The 25,315-nt window shown below is 61.7% G+C and overlaps 1 protein-coding gene across 1 annotated transcript; it reads right to left on the bottom strand.

The window, feature by feature from the left end:
• Positions 1-691: 691 nt before the first annotated feature.
• Positions 692-24,778, bottom strand: PRKCSH (PRKCSH beta subunit of glucosidase II). Its single transcript, XM_067560450.1, has 18 exons — positions 24,704-24,778; positions 23,958-24,064; positions 22,900-23,016; positions 20,982-21,077; positions 20,809-20,866; positions 20,146-20,263; positions 19,354-19,483; positions 18,657-18,741; positions 17,678-17,756; positions 15,666-15,752; positions 14,557-14,715; positions 13,690-13,786; positions 7,723-7,792; positions 4,218-4,307; positions 3,253-3,327; positions 2,801-2,900; positions 1,896-2,053; positions 692-1,575 (listed from the first exon to the last, which is right to left on the bottom strand). Exons 2-17 carry the CDS (start codon positions 24,037-24,039, stop codon positions 1,913-1,915), a joined length of 1,584 nt encoding a protein of 527 aa, XP_067416551.1. The 5' UTR covers positions 24,040-24,064; positions 24,704-24,778; the 3' UTR covers positions 692-1,575; positions 1,896-1,912.
• Between the last annotated feature and the right edge of the window lie 537 nt (positions 24,779-25,315).

Here is a 25,315-nt window from a genome sequence, read left to right as displayed (position 1 = left end):
AACGGTACGTGGACACCGAGCTCCCGCTGGTTTCCGTGGAAACCGCTGAGGCTCAGAGCCAAAGCGCTGGGACCAAGGTCATGGGCCGAGGCAGCACCAGCGCCGGGCACTGAACTTGGGTGGGGAAAAGCCCCCTCCAGTTGCCCCACTGGCCCCGGCCAGCGTCTCTGGGGTTTGAGGCGGGCGGAAGGCTCATGCAGGACGGTGCCAGCCCCACTTCTGGCCAGAACCGGTTCCGGTCCGGCCCCACGAAGCCGGAAGCCACGACTGGGCCGGCCAAGGAGGGGGAAGTGTCTGGGGGCGGGTGCTGCAAACTGGGGCTGATCAGCCCCCCCCAGCAGTACAGACCCAGGGCCCAGTGCGCAGCCCGGCCCCTCCTTGCCGGGCACCGGGGCAGGAAGATGCAGACTGGGCAGGTTGGATGGGTGCTGCCCGGGGCATCCTGCCCGCTGCAGTCCAGGGCCCCTCCCTCCCCCCACGGCTGGAGGGGTGGGGGTGGGGCTGGGCAGAGCAGATGGGGCACAAAAGGCCAGGAAGACCTCCCCTCTCCCCTCCACAAGCCGCTCCTTAGAAAGCCCCCCTCCCCTTAAAACCCAGACAGGTGTGAGAAGGACCCCCCCCCCCCCGAGGGCTGCCATGGGGCATTGTCTGTGCCTGGAGCCCCCACCTGCAGCAGGCGCCTGGGGCTCAGCTGGGAGTGGGGGCAGGGAGGCCCCTTTGTTATGGAAATGGGGGGGGCGGGGACAGGAGGGAGCAGGGGAAAGGCACCAACAAAGGGCCCCCCGTAACTCCCTGCCAAGAGAGCCAGGCGCAGTGGGAGACGCCCAGGGGAGGGGCGCAGTGGGGAGGGTCGTTCCCTTCCCCCCCTCCCAGCTCTGCCAGCGCCCCTCACTCCCGCCCTGCAGCCCCTGGCGAGTTCAGGACCCACGCAGAGCCGGCACCGGAGAGAAACTTTCCTTTATTGAGCTGGATCCTTGCCGCGCGATCTCCCCGCTTGCTCCCTGGGCGCTGGCTGTGGGTCGGGACCCCCTGAGCGCCTGCCGCCCCCTGCCTGGCTCAGTCGACAGCAGGGGCTGGAGGAGGGGCAGCTGCTGGGGTGAAGGGGGGGCATCCTCAGGGCCTGGAAGTTTTTGGCCTTGGGACCCTCTCCTGGTGACTGGAGCCCCCGGGCCAAGGGGCCAGAGCTGTACCTGGAAGATCAAAGGCCGGGGCACGGCCCAGGAACCATGCCAGGCTCAAGACGCATCCAGTGGAGGTGCCCGTGGGGGGCAGGGGGAGGGCTGGCGGCTGCCCGGCGGGCACAGGACACGACTCACATTCTGGTGTAGAAAAGTCCGCAGGGGTCTCGCAGATCCAAAGGTCTCTGGCGGGCCACGGCTGTCTGTCCAGGCAGGTGGGCGTGGGGGGGGCAGGGGCCAGCAGGGGAGGGCAGAGGTGGAGCCGTGGTCCCGGCGCTGGGGCAGTGGTGTGGTCCGGAGCGGGGGTGGGGGAGGAGGGTTATTCAGCATCCTCACCCCCCACCCCCACCCCCCCTGCAATGGCCTGGCTGGGAAGTGAGGTCGCAGGAGGGAGCCCCTGTGAGAGAGAGCAGATGCCCCGTGAGATGGGGTGCAGCGGGCACCAGGGAGGGTGAGCCGCCATCCAGGGACCCACGAAGGGCAGCTCAGGGCAGCAATTGATGGGGAAACTGAGGCACACACAGCCCCTCCCATCCCAGGGGGCAGGGGGAAACCAAGCGATGCCCAGCCTGTGCTATATAAGGACAGGTGGCCTGTCCCATCCCTGCTCCAGGGTCCCATCGCTCCCCCCTGAACTGGGATTGGTCCTCCCCTCCCCCCCACTTCTGATCCCCACCCAGGGTGAGAGTCGGGGGCCGCGGGGCTGGGGGCACAGACCTGGCTCCCCCAGCCCCTCACAGCTCGTCATGGTCAGAGGCGCCGTGGTCGCGGGGCTCCTGGCAGGCGGCCGGCGTCACCAGCTCCATCAGGTACTCGCACCGGCTCGGCTCCGTGGTGGACGTGACCACGGTCTCCTTGCCGCACGTCAGTTTCACCTGGGGGCATGGGAGAAGGGCCGGAGGGCGACCGTTAGCCTGGGGCGCCGGGAGAGGTTCCCAGCCGCGCCCTGGGGTAGCTGCGTCACCTCCTCTGGCCTGCCGTATACCGTGGGCCCTGTGAGAGGGCGCAGGGCCGAGGGGGGGCAGAGTTAAGGGGACGTAGTGGCGGTGGGCACTGAGGAGGTGCCAGCAGGCCCCAGAAGTTGGGGGGCGCAGCGCAGGACTGGCAGGGTGGGTTCTCCGGCCCATGGGTCACACCAGATGCTCAGAGCGGGCCCCTTTGGCCAGGCCCCTGGATCTCGGCAGCTCTGATCGAAAGAGCTGCCCAGCCGGGGTTCAGAGCCCGCCCCTGTCACCGAAGGCCGGACCAGGGCTCCTGCCCCTCGCTGGGCAAACGGGGAGTCACTTTTCCCAGCCTGACGCCCTCTGGCTCGGCAGCTGGCTCTCGCTGGCCGTTGGCCGGGGGTTACAGAGCCTGCGGCCCCACTTCCCGCTGCCCCCGTGACGCCAGCGGCAGGCCTGGTGGGATGCCACTCGCCTCGGGGCTTGTTCAGAGGTCGTCGGAACAGCACGGCTCAGAGCAGGGCAGGGCAGGCAGGGGTACAGCGATGCCCCTGGCTGGGAATGCGCCGTGGGCTCAGCTGTTTGGCCCAGAGCCGGCTGGGCTCCCGTCACCCCCAAGGAGAGGATGGGGCGGGGGGGCGGAGAGGGCCCGGGCAGGGGGTGCCAGGCAGGGTCACTCACCGTGGTGGAGCGGTTGGGGCCCTGCCAGCAGCCTGTCCCGTGCTCGTATTTCATGACACTGAACTTGTTCTCGTCCGAGCCGGCCCACGCACCCCACGTGCTGCGAAGGGATCAAAGGTCAGCACCCCACAGAAGCCACTGCCGACCCCCACCCTCTGCAAGGGTGTGGCAATGCTAACGGGGGGAGAGGGGGCGGCTCATGAATGGGACCCAGGGTCTTTTCCTTCTAGGGGGCCCCAGCCCTGATCTGGTCCCGGGACGGGGACTAGCTGACTCGGGAGGGCAGGGAATAGGATCCGGGGCTTCTCCCTGCCTGGGGGCGCGGTGCTGGGTGGCGTGGGGGACTGGTTGGCGTGGGCGGGGAGGGAGCTGGGGCCTCTCCTCGCTAGGGGCATGGTGCCGGGTGGTGTGGGGGATTGGCTGGCGCGGGGGCATCGCGATCGCTGTCTTACCCCAGGTTGGTCTCGGCTCCGCCGTGCTTGGGCTTCTGGGACACTCTGTTGAAGGGGCAGAGCTGGTAAACGTACCTGCCGGGGGGGAACCAGAACATGGTGAGGGACTGACCCGGGCAGGTGGGGGGCTGACCCAGCCCCAGCCTGCGTGACTCAGCCCAGGGACCCCGCAGAGCCACTGGCCCAGCTGCACCCCAGGAAGTGAGCGAAGAGGCTGGGGCCCCCCTGAAGCCTTCCTGGCCCCCCAACCATCCCCCCTGCGCTTTCCCACAGCTACCCCCTGCGCTGCTCCCCCTTCACATCCCCTCCCCCTCCATTTCCCAGCTGATTTCCCCCCTCCACCCAAGAGATGTTGCGTTGCCGTGGCGGCATCACCTGGGCCCCGCAGCCTAGCAACCCCTTCACTACCCGCCTCAGGGGGCTGGGATTTGCAGTGATTTTCAAGGGGGGAGACTTGCCTTAAAGAGACAGGGCGGCTTTTGGGAGCTGCTCCGTGGCCCTCCTGGGGGTAGGAGGGTGGCAGGACTCCTGGGTTCTATTCCCGGCTCTGCCACTGTCATACCATGACACAAGAGGGGTCAAGTCCCTCTCCTTGTCTGTGCCTCAGTTACCCCCTCCTGGTTCCAAAGGCTCTCATTAACCACGTGCAGTGCCATGGCACCCAGCCCTCTGACTGAGCAGGACCCCCAAGCGAGAGCCGAGTGGGAGGGGAAACTGAGGCACAGAGCCGGGAAATGACTCCCGCAGGCCAGCAGCGGGCTGGGCGTTATCTCCGAGGCAAAGAGCTAGAATCTGGCCTCAAACCTCGGGCTGGCTCGGAGACTCCCGAGGTGGGTAAGTCCTAAGGCGCGCCCCAGCCCCCAGTCACAAACGGTCGGCCCTGAACGTTCACGCTTCACCCGGGCCGGAGGCTCCCAGGGAGAGTTTGCGGAGGGCAGGGAGGGGGAATCGATCTCAGCACTTACTCGTTCGTAGTCAGCTCGTAGCACTGGCTGTAGAGATACGCGAACTCCCCCTGGGGCCCGAAATCAAATGAGATCTCCTTCTCCAGATTCCTGGAAGGATAATAAGGGGGAGGGGAGAAGAGGTCAGCCCCCTGGTTGTGCTCCTTTCATGCCCCCGGCCCTTTCAGTACCGACACACCCCCCTCCCCGCTGCCAGAGTATCTGGGCCCCTCCCAATCAATGTTTTCATCCTCCCAATCCCCCTGTGAGGGACATAGTGCTGCTGGGGAAACTGAGGCACAGAGCAGCTCTGTGACTTGCCCGAGGGATAGAGCAGTGAATTGAAGGCAGGCTTGTGCCCAAAGCACTGGGCCTTCCTCTCCACCCCCACGGCTCCTGCTTTGCTTCCCAGGTCACCTGGATCGCACAGTTTCCTGCCTGGTCTGGGACCACTGGGACACCCGCCCTTTGCTCCCACTGGCAGTGACAGGAGCACTATGTCCCCCTCCCCCGTTCAGCCCCACGTGGCAGGGCTGGGGCAGGGGCTCCCCTATAGCTTCTGCTCACGAATCCACGGGTCCTGCTCCTCCCCAGCTTTGTTCTCCCCCTCCCCCCCCCCCGGCTCTATCCCTAGCCCATGCAATGCTGGCTGGTGTAAGGAGGCCGGCTGCAGACAGCGCCTGCCTGGCAGGTGTGACATCTATCCCCCTCAGGCAGGGGAAAGTCATTTGCCCCATTTTAGGTGGGGAAACTGAGGCAAAGATGGCGCAGTATGTTGGGGGTGGTGGTGTCAGGGCCTGCACTAGGAATAGAACCCCACCCCCCTCCCTGAGCTGAGAACCCAGGAGTCCTGACTCCCAGCTCCCCCTGCTTCAACCCGCTAAACCCCACTCCCCTCCCTGAGCTGGGCATGGAACCCAGGAGTCCTGGCCGCCAGGGTTCACCTAACGCCAAACAGGAATTCTCAGACCACTAGTCATCTCCCCCTTGCGACGGGCTGTCCTTGCCATCAGCTCCTGGCTCCTAGCTCATGGGAGGAGGGGGTGTCATGGGGGCAGGTCGTGGCCAGATGCCAGCCAGCCCGCCCCTGGGAGGGGCAGAGATGGTGCATTGGGGGGCTTGAACCCCATGTGGTAAGCTTCCCGGCTCCGCTTTGCTCCCGCCACTCACCAGCTGCCATGGGCTGGACCCCCTGAGACGTGGGCACCTGCCGTCAGCAAGAGCGGCTGTCTGGGTTCCCTCCCCGGTAGTCAAGGCTACTGCCAATTACTGGCCTCTCCGGGGCAGGCTGCGGCAGAGTCAGCTGGAGAAGGCGGGAGACACCTTGGCCAAGCTGCTGAGTTTGTGTGTAATTCAGTGCTGGTGGCGGAGCGTCCCCTGGCCAAGTTCTGGTCCCAGCTCTGGGAGGGGGCTGGGAGTCCGGACTCCTGGGTTCTGTTCCCAGCTGTGCTGACTTGCTCCTAGACTACGTAGTAAGCCCTGACTCTCCCCTGTGCCTCAGTTTCCCCACCCGTGGATGGCAGAGCAGGGAACCTCTGCACAGAGGATGACCTAAAGAACTCTTTGGCAGAGCTGGGACGTGAACGGCAGAGGCCCAGCCAAATTGGGATCTTTCCCCACCGCTTCCTTTTTGTTCTGCCCAGCTCCACTTCCTGTCCTACTCTGCACAGCCTGGCCACTGCGCTCCACCCCAGCAGAGCGGGGCGGAGTGACGGGGGGGGGACGCACTCATGCTTCATGCTCTGTGTTCCTGGGCGTCCTTCACAGGGACCACTGTGATCCTGGCTAACACAGGCCAGGGAACATCCTCCCAATAATTCCCAGGGTGGATTTTTTAGACACAGCCCATCGCCATTTCCAAACTGCCAGCCCTGACGGACCCGTCCCAACCCTGGGTCAGCGGTTCCAGGCTCACCCTGGTAAAAATTTACCCCCTATTTCCAGCCTGAATTTGTCTGGTTCCAACTTCCAGCGGCTGGATCCGCGAGCCCTCTCTGGGTCCTGCGTCTGCCCACACTTCAGCGCGCTCCGTCTCTCCCCACCCCCGCTGTAAGCTGTTTGCTAGCGAAGCCATCCCTGGGGGCTCTCTAATGGCTCAGGCCAGACAGTCCCCCCGCCCCCCCGCAGGTATCAGGTGGAGAGATGGCGGGGGGAGGCTCTTTGATTTGGAAGAGGGACTTCAATTAGAGCCGGTTTGGCACCTGCTGCTGCTTTAGCGGGCGTAATCGACATCGATTGATTTCCATTGATCACACCACGCGGCCTGGCTAGAGAGCCGGGGGCGCCCTGGAACCAAAACAGGAAACCTGGGTCTAACCGGGGAAGGGTCTTTAGACCCCCTAACTCCCTGGAGCTGGCTCTCACGTTGAGCAAGGCAGCGTGGTCTAGTGCTCAGGGTGTCAGAGCAGGAGCTAGGGGTCCGGGGTTTGACGGTCAGCTCTAGGAAAGGAGTGGAGTTTAGTGGTTAGCGCAGAGCCTCATGCAGCAAGGCATCTCAGCGGATGGCTGTGAGAGATCTCCCAGCACAGGATCACCCCACTGACCCTAGGCCCCACACAGGAAGGCGCCCCAGGGGGTGACGCCACACATGCTGGAAAAGCCCAGCTGTTGGGCCACGAGGTGGCGTAATAACAAAACGGCCAAGCCAGCCTCTTCTCTGGAGATTGGAGGGACAAGCCCAGTGCAAAGGGAAGATTCTCTCCATCAGACGTGCCCTGACAGCTCTGTGCAACCTCTGTTGCCAAGGGTCTCTCAGCAGAGGGGGCCGCTAGTCTCCGACAGGCCCAGAGTTCAGGCAGGACAGGGGATGGCGGCTCCTCACCTATGCAATTGATAGGAGATGGGGCGGGAAGTTGGGTTGGTTTTTTTTTTTTTTTTATTGTCGGTTTCCATCTCGCTGTGATCTCCTGGGATGTGTCAGGGCTGGGGCGGGAGGGAAGGAAAAGCTGATTTCCTGCTCCAAACAAACAGAGCGGAGGGGCCACACGGTCCCCTGGGAGGTGGGCGGGTGTCTGTATTAAATAGCTCTCCCCCCAACAACCCCCACCCCCCCAAGCAGCAACACTGCCATCATAATAGGCAGGCTGTGACGCGTGAGCGCCAGAGATCAAGCAGCATTGTCAAGAAGGGATTTGCAAAAATCCCCAATCCTCATTAACAGCTTAATTGGGGAAAGCTAATTGGCTTCTGGCCTTCGCAGCAGTTTGTCTCCAATCCCAGCAGCCGCAAGAGGCTGGGGCCGTTTCACTTTCCCCGTCTCCAGAGCCCGATGCCTCGATTGTTTCTCCCACACCTGCTCTACCCGCTAGCCCACATTCCTCTCCCCGAGCGGGGAACAGAACCCAGGAGTCCTGCCGTCCCAGCTCATGTTTAACCACAAAGCCCAGCCACCCTCTAGCACCAGACCAGCTTTAGCATATTTCTGGGCATCTGATGCTTCCCAAGTTAATTTCACTCCGGGTGGGGGGAACGTGGAAGCCTCCCACCCCCCTTTGCCTCCCCCCGCCCAGGCCCGACTCTCCCTTACCGGATGGAGTCCTCCATTTCCTTCAGAGACTTTTCAGCTTCTTCAAACTGCTCCCGGGCTTTCTGGGCAGCTGGAAGAGAGGGCATGGAGATGAGGCCGGCAGCTGGAGGAGGCCAGGCTGATTTGCCTCCGGCTTCCTCGGGACGCCCCCCACAGCCGCGGCTGCATCTGCGCTAAGGGCAGCGGCACGTTTGCGTGGCCTGTTAGGAGCTGCCATGGGACTTGCCCAGCTTCTTTCACTCAGGCCTAACAGCTGGCTGCTTCCTGACCTGGGCTGGATTTGAACTCGCGGCCTCAGGGGGAAGGAGCCTGAGAAGCCAGGGACCCGCGAGCCACCTACACCCGCCTGCAACAGAACGGAGGGCTGTGTTTCTCCAACACACAGAGAGGCAGCCCAGGGCTGTGGTTAGAGTAGGAGGGCTGGAAGCCAGGGTGGGAAGGGGAGAGGGCCAGGGCTCTGCTCCCGGCAGGCAGCAGCAACGGAGGCTCGCACGTTAGCCCACGGAGAGAGAGGCGTGTGGTAAACAACCTACTGCTCCCGCAGGACAGGCAGAAAGGTTCATTCTGCCGCCCAGCCCTGTGTGCCCCCCTGCGTCTTCCTCCCATCCATCTGCCACAACTCCACTCAGAACAATTTAGATCCCATTGAATGGGGAGGGCAGAGATGGGGGGTGGCCCAGGGGACTGGGAAAGGGCTGTGGATTCCCTGGTGCCAAGCTGTCAGGGGTGGCGGAGAGTTAGCGTGACAGCTCGCCCCCCGCCTGAGTGTGCAGGGATGTCCGCCGGCGCGGGAAACCAGCTCACGTCAACACCCGCCTCACCCAGGACTGGAACCCGGATCGTGCCAACATCCCCGCCACTCCCCCTTGGACTGGAACCCACTGGACTTTCCTCCCCTGCCAGAGCTGGGGATAGAACCCAGGTGTCCTGACACCCAGCCAGTCCTGCTCTAACCACTAGACACCACGGCTTCTCAGAACCCAAACCCCCCTGGGCGTATTTTAGCAAACTAGTGAGATTTAAACAAAAACTAGAACCTGAGGCATGGGGCGGGACAGCGACTTGCCCATGGTCACCCAGCAGCACAGTTGGGATCACTGTAAACTGGTTGGGGTCGGGACCAGCCGCACCAAGAGGGGGGTTACTTTGACCAATTACTGCTAAGTGGCCTTTTCCCCCCACTAGGATTTTAGCTCTGATATAAACCGGCCTTGTTCTGCAGTGAAGTTGCAGCTGGAGGACAAGCGGGCAGGTGATCTGGAAGGGGTTATTTATCCTTCCCCCTCTCCCCCCCAATCAGTAGATTTTGCCTAGGTGCAACTAGGCAAGATCAGCCTGGGGAGGGGACGCAAGGGCCAGCAATGAGGCGTGTCTCCACTGGGGTAATCCGGCGAGACAGCTGAGCTGCCGTTGCATGCCTTTTCCGCAGGGACGCCAAGGCCTGTGTGGGCATGCAGCGCCCAGCACGACAGGGCCCTTCCAGCTAACGCCCCGTCTCAGCCAGCGTGTGGCCATACGAACCGCACACAGCTGCACCGTGGCAACCTTCGGCCCGTCGCTGCAACGCCACGGCCTCTGAAAGCAGGAAACACCAGGACCAGGGCTGCCGGCCCCACACCGGGAGGGCGCTAGAGCCGGGTCGCTGAAAAAAGGCGTCAGAGTTGGAGTCTCCATCTCCTGATGGTTCCAGCTCAAGGTTGGCTGCTTTTCTGGAAGGTGCTTCGGTCAAACGAGTTACGGGGCTCGGCGCAGATGAATGAATGGTGCTTTTCCCCAGCTTGGCATACTCAGCAACCAGTCTGTGGCAGAGCCAGGCACCGGAGCCCAACTCCCAGGACAGCATCGGGCTATTTCGGCTCTTGTATTGATCGGCTTCCCGGAGGCCGTTGGCCCGCGCGATGCAGCTGCACTTAGCCAGGCAGACACTGATGCTCCCGGAGAAATGCCCGCTCTGCAGACAGAGAATCCAGGCGCCGCTGTGGCTGTTCAATCTGGTATGTTGCGGCAGTAAATAGCCCAGGCTTTTATCTGGTACATTTCACTGGACTCTGTATTGAAGTGTTGACAGATTGGGTTGGGATCTGCAGCTCATGCAAGGAGGCGGCTAGGGGGCCCTTTGCAGAACTCTCCCTCTTCTTGGGATCTGTATGGTCAACTGGCTTGACCCCTGGACTGGGCTCCAGAGATCTGGGTTCGAATCCCAGCCCCACCAGGTGCTTACACACCCGTAAGATGTTAACCTCGCTAAAACAGCGCTTGCATCTTGCCACGCGTTGAACGGGGCTCTGGAGAGAGCCGGGTTCAATGCGGTCCGGCCGCTGTTGTAGACAGGATGCCGGGGTAGATGGGCCCCCAGGTCTGAACCCCCCCGGCAACCCCCACCTGCCTCATTTTACCTTGCATGAAACCAATGTTTCACAGAGGGAGACAAGAGGCGCCTGTGAGCAGAGACGGGGGGGCAGCGTCGCCGTTCAGAGCGGGAGCCGGATTTCATGTAAGGAGAGGATGCAGCCCGGAGAAAGCAGCATGGCAGAGCAGGTGGAGCACCAGCCAAGGACCGGGCAGCCCTGGCTTCGAGCCAGTGCCCCACCAGACAGCCTGGGTGAGCCTGGGCAAATCACGCCGGGTGTCCCCTTGCTGCATCCTTGTCTGCCCTTCAGGGGAATTGTGGGAAGGGCACTGGAGGACTAGGAGCGCGCGAGTGATTCAACCTGGTTCCTCACTGCAAGGCGGGCAGGTTCTAGCATCCTCCCTGGGTTTAAAGCACCTCCAAATCTGGGGGAACGGGTAAGCCCCCATGTTTAGCTGTGCTGGGCGGACAGACCCTCTGCGCTCCAGTGAGAGCCGCCTCGCTGCAAACCCGCCCGCGAGCTGCAGAGCGACCTGCTGGGGCCAGAGGAGCCGGGACCCCGGGGCATGACTAGCACCAAGATAGCTGGGCGGAGCTCAAAGCAGCACTGCCCTGCAGTTAGAGGTGTGCGCGGACAGGAGTGGGGCGAAGGGGAGCCTGAGTTACACGTCGACAGAAGAGCAGCGAAGGCCAGTCCTCAGTCTCTCTGAGCCTCAGTTTCCCTCACCTGTCCACAGAGATAACAGCACCATGGTGCCCTGTCTCCCAGCGGGCTGGGAGGAGAATGTATTAAAGATTCAGAGGCGCTCAGAGACTATGGCGATAGAGGCCAGACCTGTATTCGATTTCTGTCTACACTGGCTGTTTGGAAGAGACGGCTGCTGAGGTATGGGAAACAGTTCACATTTTCCAGGGTTTCCTGAACAGCAGCAACACAACGATCGAACACGGGATCCTTTGGAAGACAATTTAAACAAGTCTCCCATGACAGATCTGCAAACAGGCACCAAGATCTCGGTCTACACGGCAGGTGCCATCCTCACTCTCCTCTATGGGTGTGAGACCTGGGCGACCTCTAGACGACCTCTCGAGCGGCTGGAGTGGTTCCCGCAGCGCGGCCATAGGAGGATCCTCAGGATCAGTTGGGAAGACGGGACGCGAGAACCTCAGCGTTCTCCCTGCAGCCACCTTCAGCCGTGTAAAAGCGCAGGTCAGGAGACACCAACTCCGCTGGACTGGCCATTGTAGGCCTGACACTCGCCTCCCGAAGCAAGTCCTCTCTACCGGTTGAGTCAGGGACGAAGGACTTGCAGAGGAAGCGCTTCAAAGACGTACTGAAAGCTCGCCTGAGAAAGGGCAGAATCAATCCACCGAACGAGGGGGGCTTGGCGTGGAAGAGAACACAGCGGTGCCAGCCCGGACAGCACGCGACAGCCCATTTCGAGGAGAACAAACGTCCTTTGTGTAGGCATCGAGGGTTGGCCAAAGACATGGCCAGACAAGCGCCTTAGACAGAAGGCTGGCCAGACTAAGGGACTGGCCACAGCAGCCGACAGCCAAGTTCCCCAACACTCCTCTGTAGAGAATCACGCTTTCTGCCGTCTGTGTACAGCACCTAGCACAACTGGGCTCTGACCATGACCGGAGTCCTAGATGCTACCTAATAAATCCCATTCTCATGGCCCTGCCGGCGCTGCATCAAACCCCAGGTGACGCCAGCCGCTTCCTCCCGCGCCGCTCTTCGCAAAGAGTTAATTACACAGAGGCGATGAGTCAACTTTTCTTCCATTCTCTCCCTCACTACAGGAAGCGAAACCAGCTGCTGGAACAGCCGGGCAAATGGGTGCTGGCAGGGGCCCTGCCATGTAGCGGCTGCTTTAAAGACCCTCGACATGGCCGAGGATTGCCACCTCTGCAGACTGTTGCAGGAGCAATAAAGCGGGGGGAGAGGGAAGTGAGCTTTTGGCTTGGTGCAGGGCAGTTTTGCTTAGCTAACGCACTCTCTGTCCCCGGAGACGGGCGGGTAAGATGTGAGATTGTCTAGGCTGGTGAATTCCACGCAGTTCCCTCACTGTTGGCCCCAGTGAAAAGTTGTGTTTCTAGGTCTTGGGGGTAGGGCACGACCCCCAGTCGGGGCATGGCGAGGATGGAAGCCAAGGGGGTACAGCTGTACAGATACCATCAAGGGAACGGCTGGGGGTAGGGACTTGCTCTGCGTTTGGGGAAATAAAGGTGCGCCGGCTTCGAAGCAGAAAGATGAAGAGAATTCTGGCTGGAGGAAGGATGGCGCAGTGGTTACAGCGCCAGCCTGTCAGACCTGGGGCCTAGTCCCAGCTCTGCCACAGGCTCCCTGTGTGATGGTGGGTAAGTCACTCGGTCTCTGTGCCTCGGTTTCCCCATCTATAATGTGGGGATAATAGAACCGCCCTGTCTGAGAACGACATCAGAGATCGTGAAAGGCCCAGATACCATGGGGGTGGGCCAGATAAAGAGGGCATTGCTGGCTATTGCGATTCTAGCTGCTGATACTTTGCCAGCCTCGAACCCCCTCCCCCAGCTACCTGGCAGCATTCCTGTGCGCCCCAATCAGCTGCCGAGCCACGCCTCAGAGGTGGTTGCCCCAGTTCCCAAGCTCCTTGGGCTGAAAGGCGATAGTGTGAGCGTGAGTCATTACCGATTGGTGTCCCTTTAGCCTTCTGACTTTGGCCCGGATCCTTGAAGGTATTTAGGTGCCTAATTCCCCTTAATATCTATGGGAGTTAGGCACCTATGTGGTTTTAAAGATCTGGGCCCCTCTTGGGCAGCGCAACTTGCTCCAGAAGGGGCGACAGAGGCGAGCCCTTGAGCCCGAAGCCGTTGAGAGGAATGGGCGAGCTCTGGGATACGCGCTGGCTAATTCAAAACCACAAATCGGCTCGGCTCATCCCATCCATCCCACGCACAAGCAGCCTAGAGCCTGGCCACGCTAAAGCGCGCGCTTGATCCCTCTTAGAGCGGATGGCTTGTTTACAGATCAGGTAGCAGCTTCAGCCTGCGTTAAACCCCTAAGCCTCTTAGAGATGATATTTAACAAAACAATACGGGGGGAGGGGGGGGAAGGCTAAAAGGAGCTCTTCAGAGGGTTGTAACAAAAGCAAGGGAGCTGCACGAAACTTGCTGCCGGAGGATTTTGTAGCCTGTGTTTGGGAGTGACCTGATTTAAAGGCCCGACAGGACAGCGACGGACACTGGTAAACGCACTTTGATTTCAGCGGGCCGTGGAGCGGATCCCTGAGCAAAGAAAAGCTACGGAAATGGCCAGGGCTCAGGGCCCCGAGTGTTTGTGGTCTGCTTACCAGCCCACAGGGCTGCGGGACACGGGTGGCAGAGTCACGCGGCCAAGGGGGCGACCCCAGTTTGAATTCTGGGCCCGGCTCAGGGATTTGGGCCAACTGTGCAGCCTGCTACATAAGCAGAGCTCCCCCGGTGGGGCTGGGATGTCTGTCCGAGGGGGCTGGGGTGGATCTTTCTGGTATCTAGAAGCCTACAGCCCACGCTATCCTGGCTATCTCCGGGAGAGAATTCCCCTCCACCACTCACCCCCGGGGGCTGTTTCTGCCCTCGCTTTAAAACCCTACCGTCGATGAGGGCCTGCGTTACTTCGTCGTAAGGGGGCATCTTCTCCTCCCCGTCCTCCTCCGCTGCCTTGTCAGATGGCTGCTTGGGTGGGGGCACCTGAAGGAGAACAGGGAAGTTGGATTGGGCAGGAGGGAGGTTGCAGGGAGCCCCTGACTGGAGAGGGATGGAAAGATGCACGGAGCCCATGCTGGGGACACACGAGCCTGCAGTTCTATGCAACGAGCCAGCGGAACTCACTGCCACAGGAGGGCATGGAGCTCTGCAGGAGGTCAAGAGGGGCTGGGTGTCTAGACGGAAAATGAGATGATCCAGAGGGAGAATTGGCAAGGGTCTGGGAGGGTTGTGACCTTCCCTTTGGGATGGGCTGCTCGCCAATGAGGGTTCAGAGGTGCCTGTCCCGGGGGCTGGTTATCCCCCTAGCGCAGAGATTATTGCTCCTTCTGTGGCGGTGGCTAGCCCTGGCTCACTGGAGACGGGACACCAGGCTAGATGGGCCTGCTCCGATCCAGCGATCCCGGCGCTCCGGTGGGGTTATTGGCTGTAGGGGGTCACGTGCACCTGCCCTGGTAGACAGGGATGGGCTAGACGCCAATGGGAAGTTGAAGGGATTTAGGAGCATGAATCCTAACAGCTGCCTCATGCCTCTAATTCACACGGGCTTGGGAAACCCCGCAGGAAGGCAGCAGGCAAGCCCAGCAGCTGGGATTGAATCAGGAGGCATCACTAATGATGAGATCCATCAGGCATTAGGAGGACCGGGGTCTCCAGAGAGATCTTTGGCCCCCCAATCTCTGAGCCAGCTGGCTCAGACCCAGGTCACCTCGGATCTGCGAGGACCAGGTCGCAGCCCCCCACCCCTGCGATACCTTCGGCTCCTCTTCGTTGCTTTCGTCATCATCGCCTTCCTCCTCTTCCTCCTCATCATAGTCATCCTCAGGAGCCGGCTGCTCCGGGGGCAGGTCCGGCTGGGGCTCCGGGGCCTCTTCTATCGGGGCCTCGGGCAGGGGAGCGGCGTCGGGCAGGCCCTGGAAGCACACGGCAGCCGCAGCCCAGGGTCAGCAGTGCCTGGCTGCTCTCCGATGCCGCCACATCAGCCCAGCGGGCTGGTGCGCCCAGAGTCACAGAAGAAAGGGAGGGCTGGCTATTTCAGGGAGGTAGCGGGGCCTAGTGGCTAAAGCACTGGACTGGGACTCAGGAAGCCTGGATTCTATTCCTGGCTCTGCCGCTGGCCTGCTGGGCCGCCTTTGGGCCAACCACTTCCCTGCTCCGTGCCTCAGTTTCCCCACCTGCACAACAGGGACAATGATCCGCAACTACTTTGTGAAGCGCTTTGAGCTCTCCTGATGAAAAGCACAAGATCAGAGCTAGGGAAACGGAGGCATGGATGGGGGAAGTGACTCGCCACCAGGCAGCGCACTCAGGTATCGCCCCATCATGCTTCACACCTGGGCGTCGGTGGCGTCGGTTAACCTCATCGGGCAGCCCGGAGGCGGACAGGCAAAGCCGCCTGCCTGAGGTCACAGAGGGAGGCTGGCAGAATTGGGACAGAACCCAGGAGTCCTGCCCTCCAAATCCACTAGATCGCCCCATAAAGAGACTCTTAAGCCGAGGCTCACCGCAGCATAACAGGAACCAGCCATTTCTCGCCGGTGGTAGAGGGCTCATTGTCCCACCCAGGTTAATAACTCCACGTAGCTCTTCTCTAGGACTTTTCACCCGTATAACTCAAAGCCTTTTGTACAGGAGATCAGGATCACCGTCCCCGTTGTCCAGGTGGGGAAACTGAGGCACAGAGTGGCGGTGTGATCTGCCCAGCGTCACCCAGCTGGCCCGCAGCAGAGCCAGGAACAGAAGCCAGGCCTTAGTCCACGCTCCACCCACTGGGCAATGCTGCCAGGATCTGGCTATGCATCTCCAGACAGAAATGGACACACGGCCCCCCTCCCTGGAGGAGAGCCAGTCCTAGAACGCTGACCTCGGGCTTGTAGTTCTGCTTGATTGCAGCCCACACGGCATCCCGGAAGCTGGAGGCGTCGGCCTGCACGGCGTTCCCCAGAAGGTTCTGGAAGAGACACGGTTAGTACAGTGGGGCACACAAGGAAACGTGCTGTTTGCCTGTGGGACTCACCGCCGCAGGAGGGGAGCAGCATTCAAAATGAGACTGTGACCCCGAGCACGTCAGGGAAGACGAGGGGGTTAGAAACTTGCTGGGATCAGCGTGAAAGGGGCTACGCAGGCCCCGGCTCCCAGCCAGGAGCCAATCGCTAACTGGCGGGACTGGGAGGCAGCTATCCCTCTGCCCTCTCCCAGAGAGAGTTATCCCGGGGATTCTTGCAGCTGATCAAAGATGGGGCTAGCAGAGAGGCTGGCTGGGCTAAAAAAGCACCAGGCTGGACTCCAGAGGCTGTCTTGGATTCCCGGCTCAGTCACTGCCGCCCTGGCTGCCTTTGGAGCAATCGTTGCATCTCCTCTGGGCCTCAGTTTCCCCATCTCTAAAGTGGGGACACAACCATCCTTCCTTTTCCCTACCTTGTAGGGCAGGGACCATCTCTCCCTAGGGACCTGTGCTGTGCCAGCTCAATGGAGGGCCCCCCCAAAGCTCAGCACTGGGGGGCAGGGCAGTCTGTGTGGTGCTCGGTGCACCCCAGATCTCAGCTGTCACCCCTGATTGCTGCCATAAGGCACCTCCTCGATTGCTCCTGGGCCTGATGGTTCCTAGCCCCCCGCCTGAGAGCAGCCTTCAAAATTCCCCTTGCCTGCTCGTCCGGGGAAGAGCTGCTTTCTAGAGGCGAGATCCCAGCCGGGGGCCGGGTGTGCCTGGGGTGAGGCGTCTCCGCGAGGCACCACACAAGACACTCCCACGTGCCTGTCATCTAGAGAGGACATCGGCCACGCCAGGGTAGGTCACGCCCTGTCAGCAACAGGCCCATCCTACGGAGGCTGCGGGCTGCACGCCAGGCTGGCGACCCGGCGCCGAGGCTGTAAGGCTGACTGCACGCTGGTAAAGCCGGGGTCCCGGGGCGCAGGGTGGGCAAAGACGGACATCTGCAGCCGGTTCAGCAGGTGCCTGGGAATCACGTCCGAGTCCTGCAGCCCCCAGGAGAACGGCCCTTCCGCTCAGGCTAAGAGTTTTACTGGCCTGTCTCCTAGGGCAGCTAATCCAAGCCAGTTAATGCTTCCTGGGCGTTCTGGGCTGAGGCCGGATTCAAACCGGCGACCCAGAGCACCTGGGGGCAGAGAGGAAGCTGCTCGGTCCCCAGAGAAAACAGCCTGTGAGCCGTTACCGCCACCTGCTGGAGAACGGGTGGAATGGATGCTCGTGGCTGGTCGCTCAGGTCAGAGGAACTGGTTTTTGGTGGGTTGGGGGCCAGGAGGATTTTGGACTCGAAGGGACCGAGCTGAATTTCCCCAGGTTTCATTGCGGCCACAGAAGCAAAACCTGCACGCTCCGCGCTGTCTTTGTAACAGGGTCAGACCCCTTTTCGGGAGGTGGGATTTCATTGCAAAGGGGGTGCAGGGCTTTGTGGGGAAGGGTCTCCCCCCTGGGCTAACACGTAGCACTGTTGCACGGTGGTGGTGGGAGCTGTTAAACGGTGGCTGCTTCCCACCCGAGGTGGCTGCATTTCAGCGTGAGGTGAAGCGACCCCTGGGTATAATTTAGGTATCAATTAAAGAGCTTTGGTGGGAGGAATTATCTGAGCCTGGGACAGAGTCAGGACTCCTGGGTTGTATCCCCGGCTCTGAGAGGGGAGTGGGGTCTAGTGGTTAGAGCAGGGGGCTGGGAGCCAGGACTCCTGTGTTCTATCTCCAGCTCTGTGTGCAGCGTCATGCCATCGACTGTGCAAACCTGAACACCCTTCCCTGCCTCAGTTTCCCTGCTGGTGAATCAAGGTCAATCCCACCTGGAGGACTAACGTGAAGTGCTGAGGACTGTTTGGCGTGTCACATCACAGTGCCTCCACCCAGGGAACCCCGTCCCCTCTGTACCTGGGCTTCCGTTTCCGAGAGGGTCCCGTCTCCATCCACGTCCAGCTCTGCGTGGGTCTGGAGCTCGGCCACCGACACCCTGCGACCAGGGAATGGCGGGAGGGTGGGGAAAGACCAGAGAGGATGCGTGAGCCAGTGCCCTCCATGCAGGGGGCAGGAGCGGGGTCTGAACCCCTGTGGCTGGCGAGAGGCCAAGCAGCTGGAAAGGAGCAGGCCCCATGCGCCCGTCTGCCGGGGGGGGGGGGGGGTGTCAGTCTCCAACTGGGACAGGAGTGTCCCCCCCATGTTAGCTGGCACCTCCTCACCCCACGCTGATGGGTCGACTCTGACCTGTGCCCCTCGCCCAGCTGAAGCGCTGGGGCCGCTCAGTGTGGCCGGCTGCCCCCAGCTCCAAGGGAGGGGGCAGAAGAGCCGCCTTTCTGACCGCTCGGGGGCCGCTGGCCTGTTCCAGCTGTTCCACTCGGCCTGGCTGAGCCGAGCCAGGGGGTGGGACGTCAGCCCCCCAGATCCACAGCCAAGCTGTCCAGGGCTGGAGGGACCAGGTTATCCCATCACCACAGGCTTTCTTGGGCCCCGAAGGGAAACGGGAGGGGGGAGCACTGGCAGGGCCCCAAGGGAGATGGGGAGGTGACAGCAGGGATTGAAGGCAGAGTGCACAGAGACTTCCACAGGGATTTGATCTCAGCCCCCCTGCCCACTCGTATGGGGCGAAGACATCGGCCAGACCGGTCCCTATTGAGGATGCATCTACTGGGCCCCAAGACCCCCCCGGGGCTTGCGGCAGAAATTGAGAGCTCCGCACTACACGGAAAGGAACAATGCACACACTGCTGGTGGGGGGGGCGCCTGTCCTGGCTGGCGAGGAGTCGCACCAGGGGACAGAGGCACGTACAGGCAGGGGGGGCTGATCAGACTCCCCTCAGGCTGCTGGGATCACCACCCCACGCGCCCCCCTCCCCCCGGCAAGACCCAGACTCACAGGCCGTCCCCGTCGTCGTCCAGCTCCTGGAAAGCTTCGCTGGCTCGGGCCTGCTCCTGCGCCGCCTTCTCGGCCGCTTTCTGTTCTGTTTGGGACCAGCCGCACAGCTCCAGTTACACAGCCCAAGCCCCTGCCCTGCCCCGCCCTGCCCCAGTGTCCCTCAGTCACGGCCGGTCATGCTGGGCGCCGCCCCCGACCGCAGTCCGGGAGCGGAGACCTGAGAGATCCGGTGACTTGCCCAAGTCAGTGTCGAAGCAGAGATTTGAACCTGGATCCCCCAGTCCCAGCCCAGGACTCAGCTGCGGTGCCGCAGCTGGCAACTCTGGGGAAGTGGACCAAGTGATGGCTCTGAGTGCAAAGCCCCCCACCCCCCAACCACTAGAGCCTGCTCCTCGCCCGGAGGAAGGCGCAGAACCCAGGGCTCCTGGCTGCCTGATCTATCCAGTTTGCTGCACTCCCCTGGGAAAGGTGAGCCTGACGGGCGCTCTGGTGCTCTGACCACTGAGCCATGCTGCCTCTTGCACTCCCATCTATTTCATAGCAATGCTCCCAGCCCCACCGCACAGCCCAGCACCCTCCCCCTGCCCCGTATCCCACCGAGCAGGCCCAGCACCCTCCCCCTGCCCCGTACCCCACCGAGCAGGCCCAGCACCCTCCCCCTGCCCCGTACCCCACTGCACTGGCCCAGCGCCCTCACCCTCCCAGTGCTTCTGGTGAATCTCCTTGGCTTCCTTTTCCGGCTTCTCTGCCACCTCCTTTGCCGATCGCAACGTCTCCACTTGCTCCTCCAGAGATTTCTTCCCCTCCTGTAACTCGGCCAGAGTCCTCTGCGCGGGGTGTGTGTCAGGAGCGGGGTGTGTGTTAGGAGCGGCTCAGAAATCACCAAGCAGCAGCCCCTGCCCAGGTACTGGGCTCAGGCTGCAGCTCCCCACCCACCCCTGGATCTGCCTTCCCCGCCTGCTGGGGGATCATCCCCGTTCCGCCCGCTGGGGACTGAGGCCCGGTGAGGATGCAGCGACTGGCCCACCCGGCACGTCAAGTCAGCGGCAAAGCCAGGAACTGAACCCAGGAGTCCTGATCCCCCATCCCTTCCCCTCCCGGCTCGAAGCCTATGCCAACCCTCCCTAGGGCTGAGAACAGAACCCAGGAGTCCTGCCAGCCAGCCCCCACAGCCCTAAGCCACGCCACCTCGCCAGGGCTGCGTCTACGGGCACAGGCTAGCAGCGGGTGTAAGTGCCTAGTCCGTGGCGGGTTCACAGATTGCATTGGCACGGGCCTGCCCGCCCCCGCTCCCCTCACCCCATCGACATCTCTCACCCAGCGGCGCTGGTGAGCGCCGGAAGCTGCCATGATGCACCGAACGGGGCAGGCTCCCTCCTCAATGGCAGTGCCAGGGGCACTTTCCAGGCCCACGACTCGGCTGGTTGTGCCAGAGCCGGGAGCTGGCAGCGCAGAGAAGCGATCCCCAGTCCTCCCCCAACCTCCTCACCTGTTTGTCTTCCCTGCCCTTGCTCGCTTCTTCAATCAGCACCTGTTTCAGCTGGAAGCCTTCCCTGGCCACTTCTGCCATCTGCGCTAGCGCCTCCCGCTCCTTCCGGCCCATCTCTCTGCTCGGGGTGGGGGAGAGGAGAGAGGCCCCCCCCGATCAGCCAGCCGCAGCCTTCTGCCCTTGTCAGCGGCAGCAGGGACTGAGCCAGGGACTGCTGGATCTAAGGGCACGAACCTCCACTGCTGGAGGGAGACAGTCCAGGCCCGTTTGACTCAAACCTACATGGGCCCAGCCCCTAGCGAGGGGCAGAAAGCGGCACCATGTGATCATGAGATGTTAGCAGGTGCCATGGGGCTGGGATGCCCCGGGCGGCAACTGGGCTGACCCAGGGACAGGTCCTCAAGGGAAAAGGTTTCGTATCCCACTCCCTGCCTCCTGAGACAGCCGGCCCCCCGACCCTGGGGCCAGATTGGACCCGGCTCCCCCTAGAGGGGAAGGCGGTGTGTCCCATTCCTCACTCCCCCCCCAAACTGGCCAGAACCCCTGGCCAGGGACAGGATTGGCCAGCAACCCCTAAAGGGGAAAGGCCCCATATCCCCCAGAGCCAGCCAGTCCCCCTAGAAGAGTCTCATCCCCCTAACGGGGGCCAGGGGTACCCCTTACTTGCAGGTGTTCTCACACACGAAGCCGCTGTTGTACTCGTCCGTGGCGTCGCAGCAATCTGAAAGCGAGACAACAGCGGCCGTTACGTCCCGACCCAGCCCCGCGCGCCCAGACGCTCTCAGCCGGAGTGCCCCGCCGCGCCCTGGCGCCCGAGCAGGGGCAGCCACGCTTACCACAGACGCCGTCGTTGACGCGGGAGGAGGGGATGTACTGGGGCCGGTAGCCGGCGTTGGTGCAGTGGAACCGGCCGTTGGGGCAAGCCGAGGTCCCTGAAAGAGACACAAACAGTCTTGCTGGTTTGCAGAGCACAGATGTGCAGAGGGCAACTGGCCCGAGGGAGAGGAACCTAGTGTCATGGGAAGACAGCTGCCCTCCTCTCCCTCAGGCCTGGGCTTCAGGGCACACCTAGCCTGAGTCCCGGCTACACGCACAACACCTACGGTAACACTCCAGCGAGTGCAGCTTGCCCGACGCTCTGCAGTGTGGCTGCAGACTAGCACGACTAGCGGGCTGACAGGCCTCCAACGCCTTCCCACAATCCCCCCGGCGTGCCCAGGAAAGGCAGATTCTCCCCGGATTCCCTGGGAAAGAACCCACAGAGTGGCTCAGCGCAGCGCTGCGAGCCATGGGGTGCGCTTAGTGCGGCCTCTGCGTGCAGAGCTAATGAGGACGCAGACACTTCAGCAAGTTCGCAGATGACACTAAGCTGGGGGAGTGGTAGATATGCTGGCGGGTAGCGAAAGGATTCAGAGCGACCTAGACAAATTGGAGGATTGGGCCAAAAGAAATCTGATGAGGTTCAACAAGGACAAGTGCAGAGTCCTGCACTTAGGACGGAAGAATCCCATGCACAGCTACAGACTGGGGACCGACGGACTAGGCAGCAGTTCTGCAGAAAAGGATCTGGGGGTAACAGTGGACAAGAAGCTGGATATGAGTCAAGTGTGCGCTGGTTGCCAAGAAGGCTAACGACATATTGGTTGCATTAGTAGGAGCATTGCCAGCAGATCCAAAGAAGTGATTATTCCCCTCTATTCGGCACGGGTGAGGCCACATCTGGAGTATTGTGCCCAGTTTTGGGCCCCCCACTACACGAAGGATGTGGAGAAATTGGAAAGAGTCCAGGGGAGGGCAATGAAAATGATGAGGGGGCTGGAGCACAAGACTTATGAGAAGAGGCTGAGGGAACTGGGCTAGTTTAGTCTGCAGAAGAGAAGAGTGAGGGGGGATTTGATAGCAGCCTTTAACTACTTGAAAGGGGGTTCCAGGGAGGATGGGGCTAGGCTGTTCTCAGTGGTGGCAGATGACAGAACAAGGAGCAACCGTCTCAAGTTGCAGTGGGGGGGGGGTCTAGGCTGGATATTAGGGAAAAAAATTTCCCTAGGGGGTGGTGAAGCACTGGGATGGGTTACCTAGGGAGGTGGTGGAATCTCCATCCTTAGAGGTTTTTAAGGCCCGACTTGACAAAGCCCTGGCTGGGATGGTTTAATTGGGGTTGGTCCTGCTTTGAGCAGGGGGTGGGACTAGATACCTCCTGGGGTCCCTTCCAACCCTCATCTAGGATTCTAGGAACGTGAGGCTTATTTCATAGTGTGTGAGCTTAGAAGGGACCCTTAGATCACCTGGCCTGTCCCGCAGGATGGCCTAGGCCGGAGGCTGTCCCCGAGTCACTCCCGCGGCTTCCGTTAGAGTGATGCACTTCAAACCTCTGCACGCTCAGCTGTGCCACAGGCAGAGACCAGGAGGGAGAGAGATGCCACCAATACCTGGGCCCCTGCGACGGCTGGGAATTGATGAGATGAGACGCGCCAAGCTGCACTTCAGCTCAGCTAACTCGAAGGGAGTGAACGACATCCCCTCAGTTCCCTCTCCTCCTCCTCCCTGCTTGGTGCTTCCCTGAACGCTGCACTGCCTCCCCCCCAGCTGCTTCAGGTCCTCTTGCCCCTGCTCGCTGCATCTGCCTCCTGCTTTTTCAGGCAGGACCTGCCACGGCTGGCACAGCCCGTCAACGTTGCACCGAACATGAGTGCGCGGCAGGGCACAGCGTGCTGCTTCCGGACCGGCAGCGGGGCTCTCGGGCCCGTCACCCACCTGGCTCGTCAGAGCCGTCCTGACAGTCACAGTAATCGTCATTGACCCAGTCGAAGGCAATGGTTGAGGACCCGTCCAAGCAGGTGAACGGCTTCGATTCCTCGTAGAAGTGATGGTCTGAGAGGGAGAGAAACGAAGACGTGACAGGGCCAAAAAGGGGAAGAGGGGAGGGGAGGGGAATGCGTGGGGATTCGCCTCCAATCCCTCCCTCGCAGGGCCTGCGGTCCCTCCAGGCACCCACCCAATGACCCCTAGGCCAGCTTTCCAGCCACGCTGCCCAGACGGCAACCAACCAGGACTCCCCGAGGCCCAGCACTCAGTTCAAGGTAGCTTCTCGGCTCCAGGTCCATGGCTCTAAGTACTAGCACGTACTGACACGCAGCAGCCCCGCCTCCACCGCGTCCCCCCGTCAAGAGAGGAGGGGTGGCTCATTAAGAAAGCCTCAATTTTAACAAATTCGTTGCAGAGCTTTTACTCTGCCACCTTTGTTTACCAAATAGGAGGCAACTTGACGGCTGCCATCCCTCAGGCCCCTAAATATCCTCACACGTAGAGCTGTGGACAAGGGGTTAGTGCACGAGGGCTGGGAGTCAGGACTCCTGGGTTCTATTCCCAGCTCTGGGAGGGGAGTGGTGTCTAGTGGTTAAAGCAGGGGATGGTACATCAGTACTCCTGGGCTGTAGTCCTGGCTCTGACCCCGATTTCCCAGGGTGGCCTTGGAGGTAAGTCACTCTCCCGCTCTGTGCCTCAGTTTCCCCCGCTGGTTAAAAATACTACCTTAAAAATCCCCCTACCTTGGAGGGGGATTATGGGGCCTGGAAAGTCCACAAAGCTCTGAAAGCCTCCAAGCAACGGTGGAGGTACATGGAGCTATTGCAGTACAGGGGGGGATGCTGCGCCAGGAGGTGCTCTGCCCGCATAGAGGGGAACTCTCTAGGGACAGCAAGATGACAAAGGGGCATTGCCTTTAACTAGTCATGCCCCCCACAAGCACTTTGTAAAGGGCCAGCGACCCCCCAATTCAGTGTCAGACTCTATTACAGCTTCTGGTAACTTACTGGTCAAAGAGACGCCCCGAGGTCTCTTCACCTCCACGGAAGAGGCCAGAGTGCCCAGGACTGGCAGCAGCAGCAGCAGCATGATTCACAGGCAGAGGCAGCAGATCCTGGTGCAGAGGAAAGAAAAGGGAGCCCATGTAGCTGGTTGTTCCTCTGCATTATTCCCTAAATCAGACATAGGCCCCTACAAGAGCATGCCTCTGGACAGCCCCAATACCTGCCCGCTACTGGGGTCACCATTCACCCCGCAGGGGCACAGGAACCCCTCCCTCCACCCCTAATGCACCAGGCACAGCAATCCCCTCTAGCCACCGCTGAGCCAGAAAACACCCCCTCCTCAGTCAGCCCAGTGGGGGGCTCAGTCCCCAACAGAGACAGTATTCCATGCCCCACTGAGAGGCCTATAGACCCGGCTCCTCTCGTACCCATGGAGGTCCCTATAGAACTGAGCTCACCCCCCCATCAGGGCCCCTATAGACCCAGCTCAGCCCCCTCCCCCACTGAGGTTCCTATAGACCCAGCCCCTCCCCCACTGAGGCCCCTATAGAGCCAGCTCTTCTCTCACCCATGGAGGTCCCTATAGAACTATAGACCCAGCTCACCCCCCCCCCCCACCAGGGCCCCTATAGATGCAATCCCCCACTGAGGCCTCTATAGACCCAGCCCCAGCCCCTCCCCCACTGAGGCCCCCCCAGACCCAGCCCCTCCCCCACTGAGGCCCCCCCCAGGCCCAGCCCAAGCGGTACCCGAGGAAGGGGCGGAATCCCCGTGCAGCAGGGTCCAGGGTCCACGCCAGAGAAACCGGAAGTCAGCGGCGTCTCACATCCGGTTGGTTGGTGGCCCACAAAAGGAAGGAGGCGGGAGAGACAAAGGAAACGTCGTTCGCGGGACGCCATATTGAGAGTGGCCCGGCTCGTCCGGCCGAACGGCAGGCGGCCATCTTGGATGAGGCGGAAGTCTCTGACCTTGCCCGCCTTCCCGCCATGCGCCGCTCCCGGGAGGCCACCTTGAGAGTGGCGGAAGTGATCCAGCCACTAACAGAAAGGGGGCTCCGCTCCCCTAACAGCTCGGGGAGCGGGAGGGGTGTCTCCCGCTCCGCCATGGCCATGGCGGCGGGCCGGGGCAGGCCGGTTACCGAGCTCCCCCAGAGAGGGGCCCAGGCGACCTTCCTCCCGTCATGCCCCGAGAGTCACAGACCCGCTCCCTGGCGGCCAATGGGCGGCTTTGTATCAGAGCCGGTTGCCATGGAGAGCTGGGCGGGGGATGTTGCACGGGGAGCTGCAGGCCCCGGACGCGGGCCAGAGGGGGCAGCGCAGGAGCCTGTGGGACTTGGGGGGCAGGGCAAGCTCGGGTCAGTG

The sequence above is a fragment of the Emydura macquarii genome, unplaced genomic scaffold, assembly GCF_026122565.2.
Source record: "Emydura macquarii macquarii isolate MOO-44397 ecotype Brisbane River unplaced genomic scaffold, CSIRO-AGI_Emac_v2 contig_2292, whole genome shotgun sequence".
Taxonomy (NCBI): Eukaryota; Metazoa; Chordata; order Testudines; family Chelidae; genus Emydura; species Emydura macquarii.
The sequence above is the reverse complement of the archived record's forward strand: the minus strand, read 5'-3'. Positions and strand labels throughout refer to the sequence as shown.

Bases quoted from the DNA above. Each gene is read 5' to 3' on its own strand.
- PRKCSH (XM_067560450.1), bottom strand. From the start codon at position 24,039: ATGCTGCTGCTGCTGCTGCCAGTCCTGGGCACTCTGGCCTCTTCCGTG. The intron at 3,328-4,217 runs GTAAGTGCTGAG...CCCCCCCGGCAG, and splicing joins TACGAGCTGACTACGAACGA to GTACGTTTACCAGCTCTGCC. The intron at 2,901-3,252 runs GTAAGACAGCGA...ATCCCTTCGCAG, and splicing joins GGAGCCGAGACCAACCTGGG to CACGTGGGGTGCGTGGGCCG.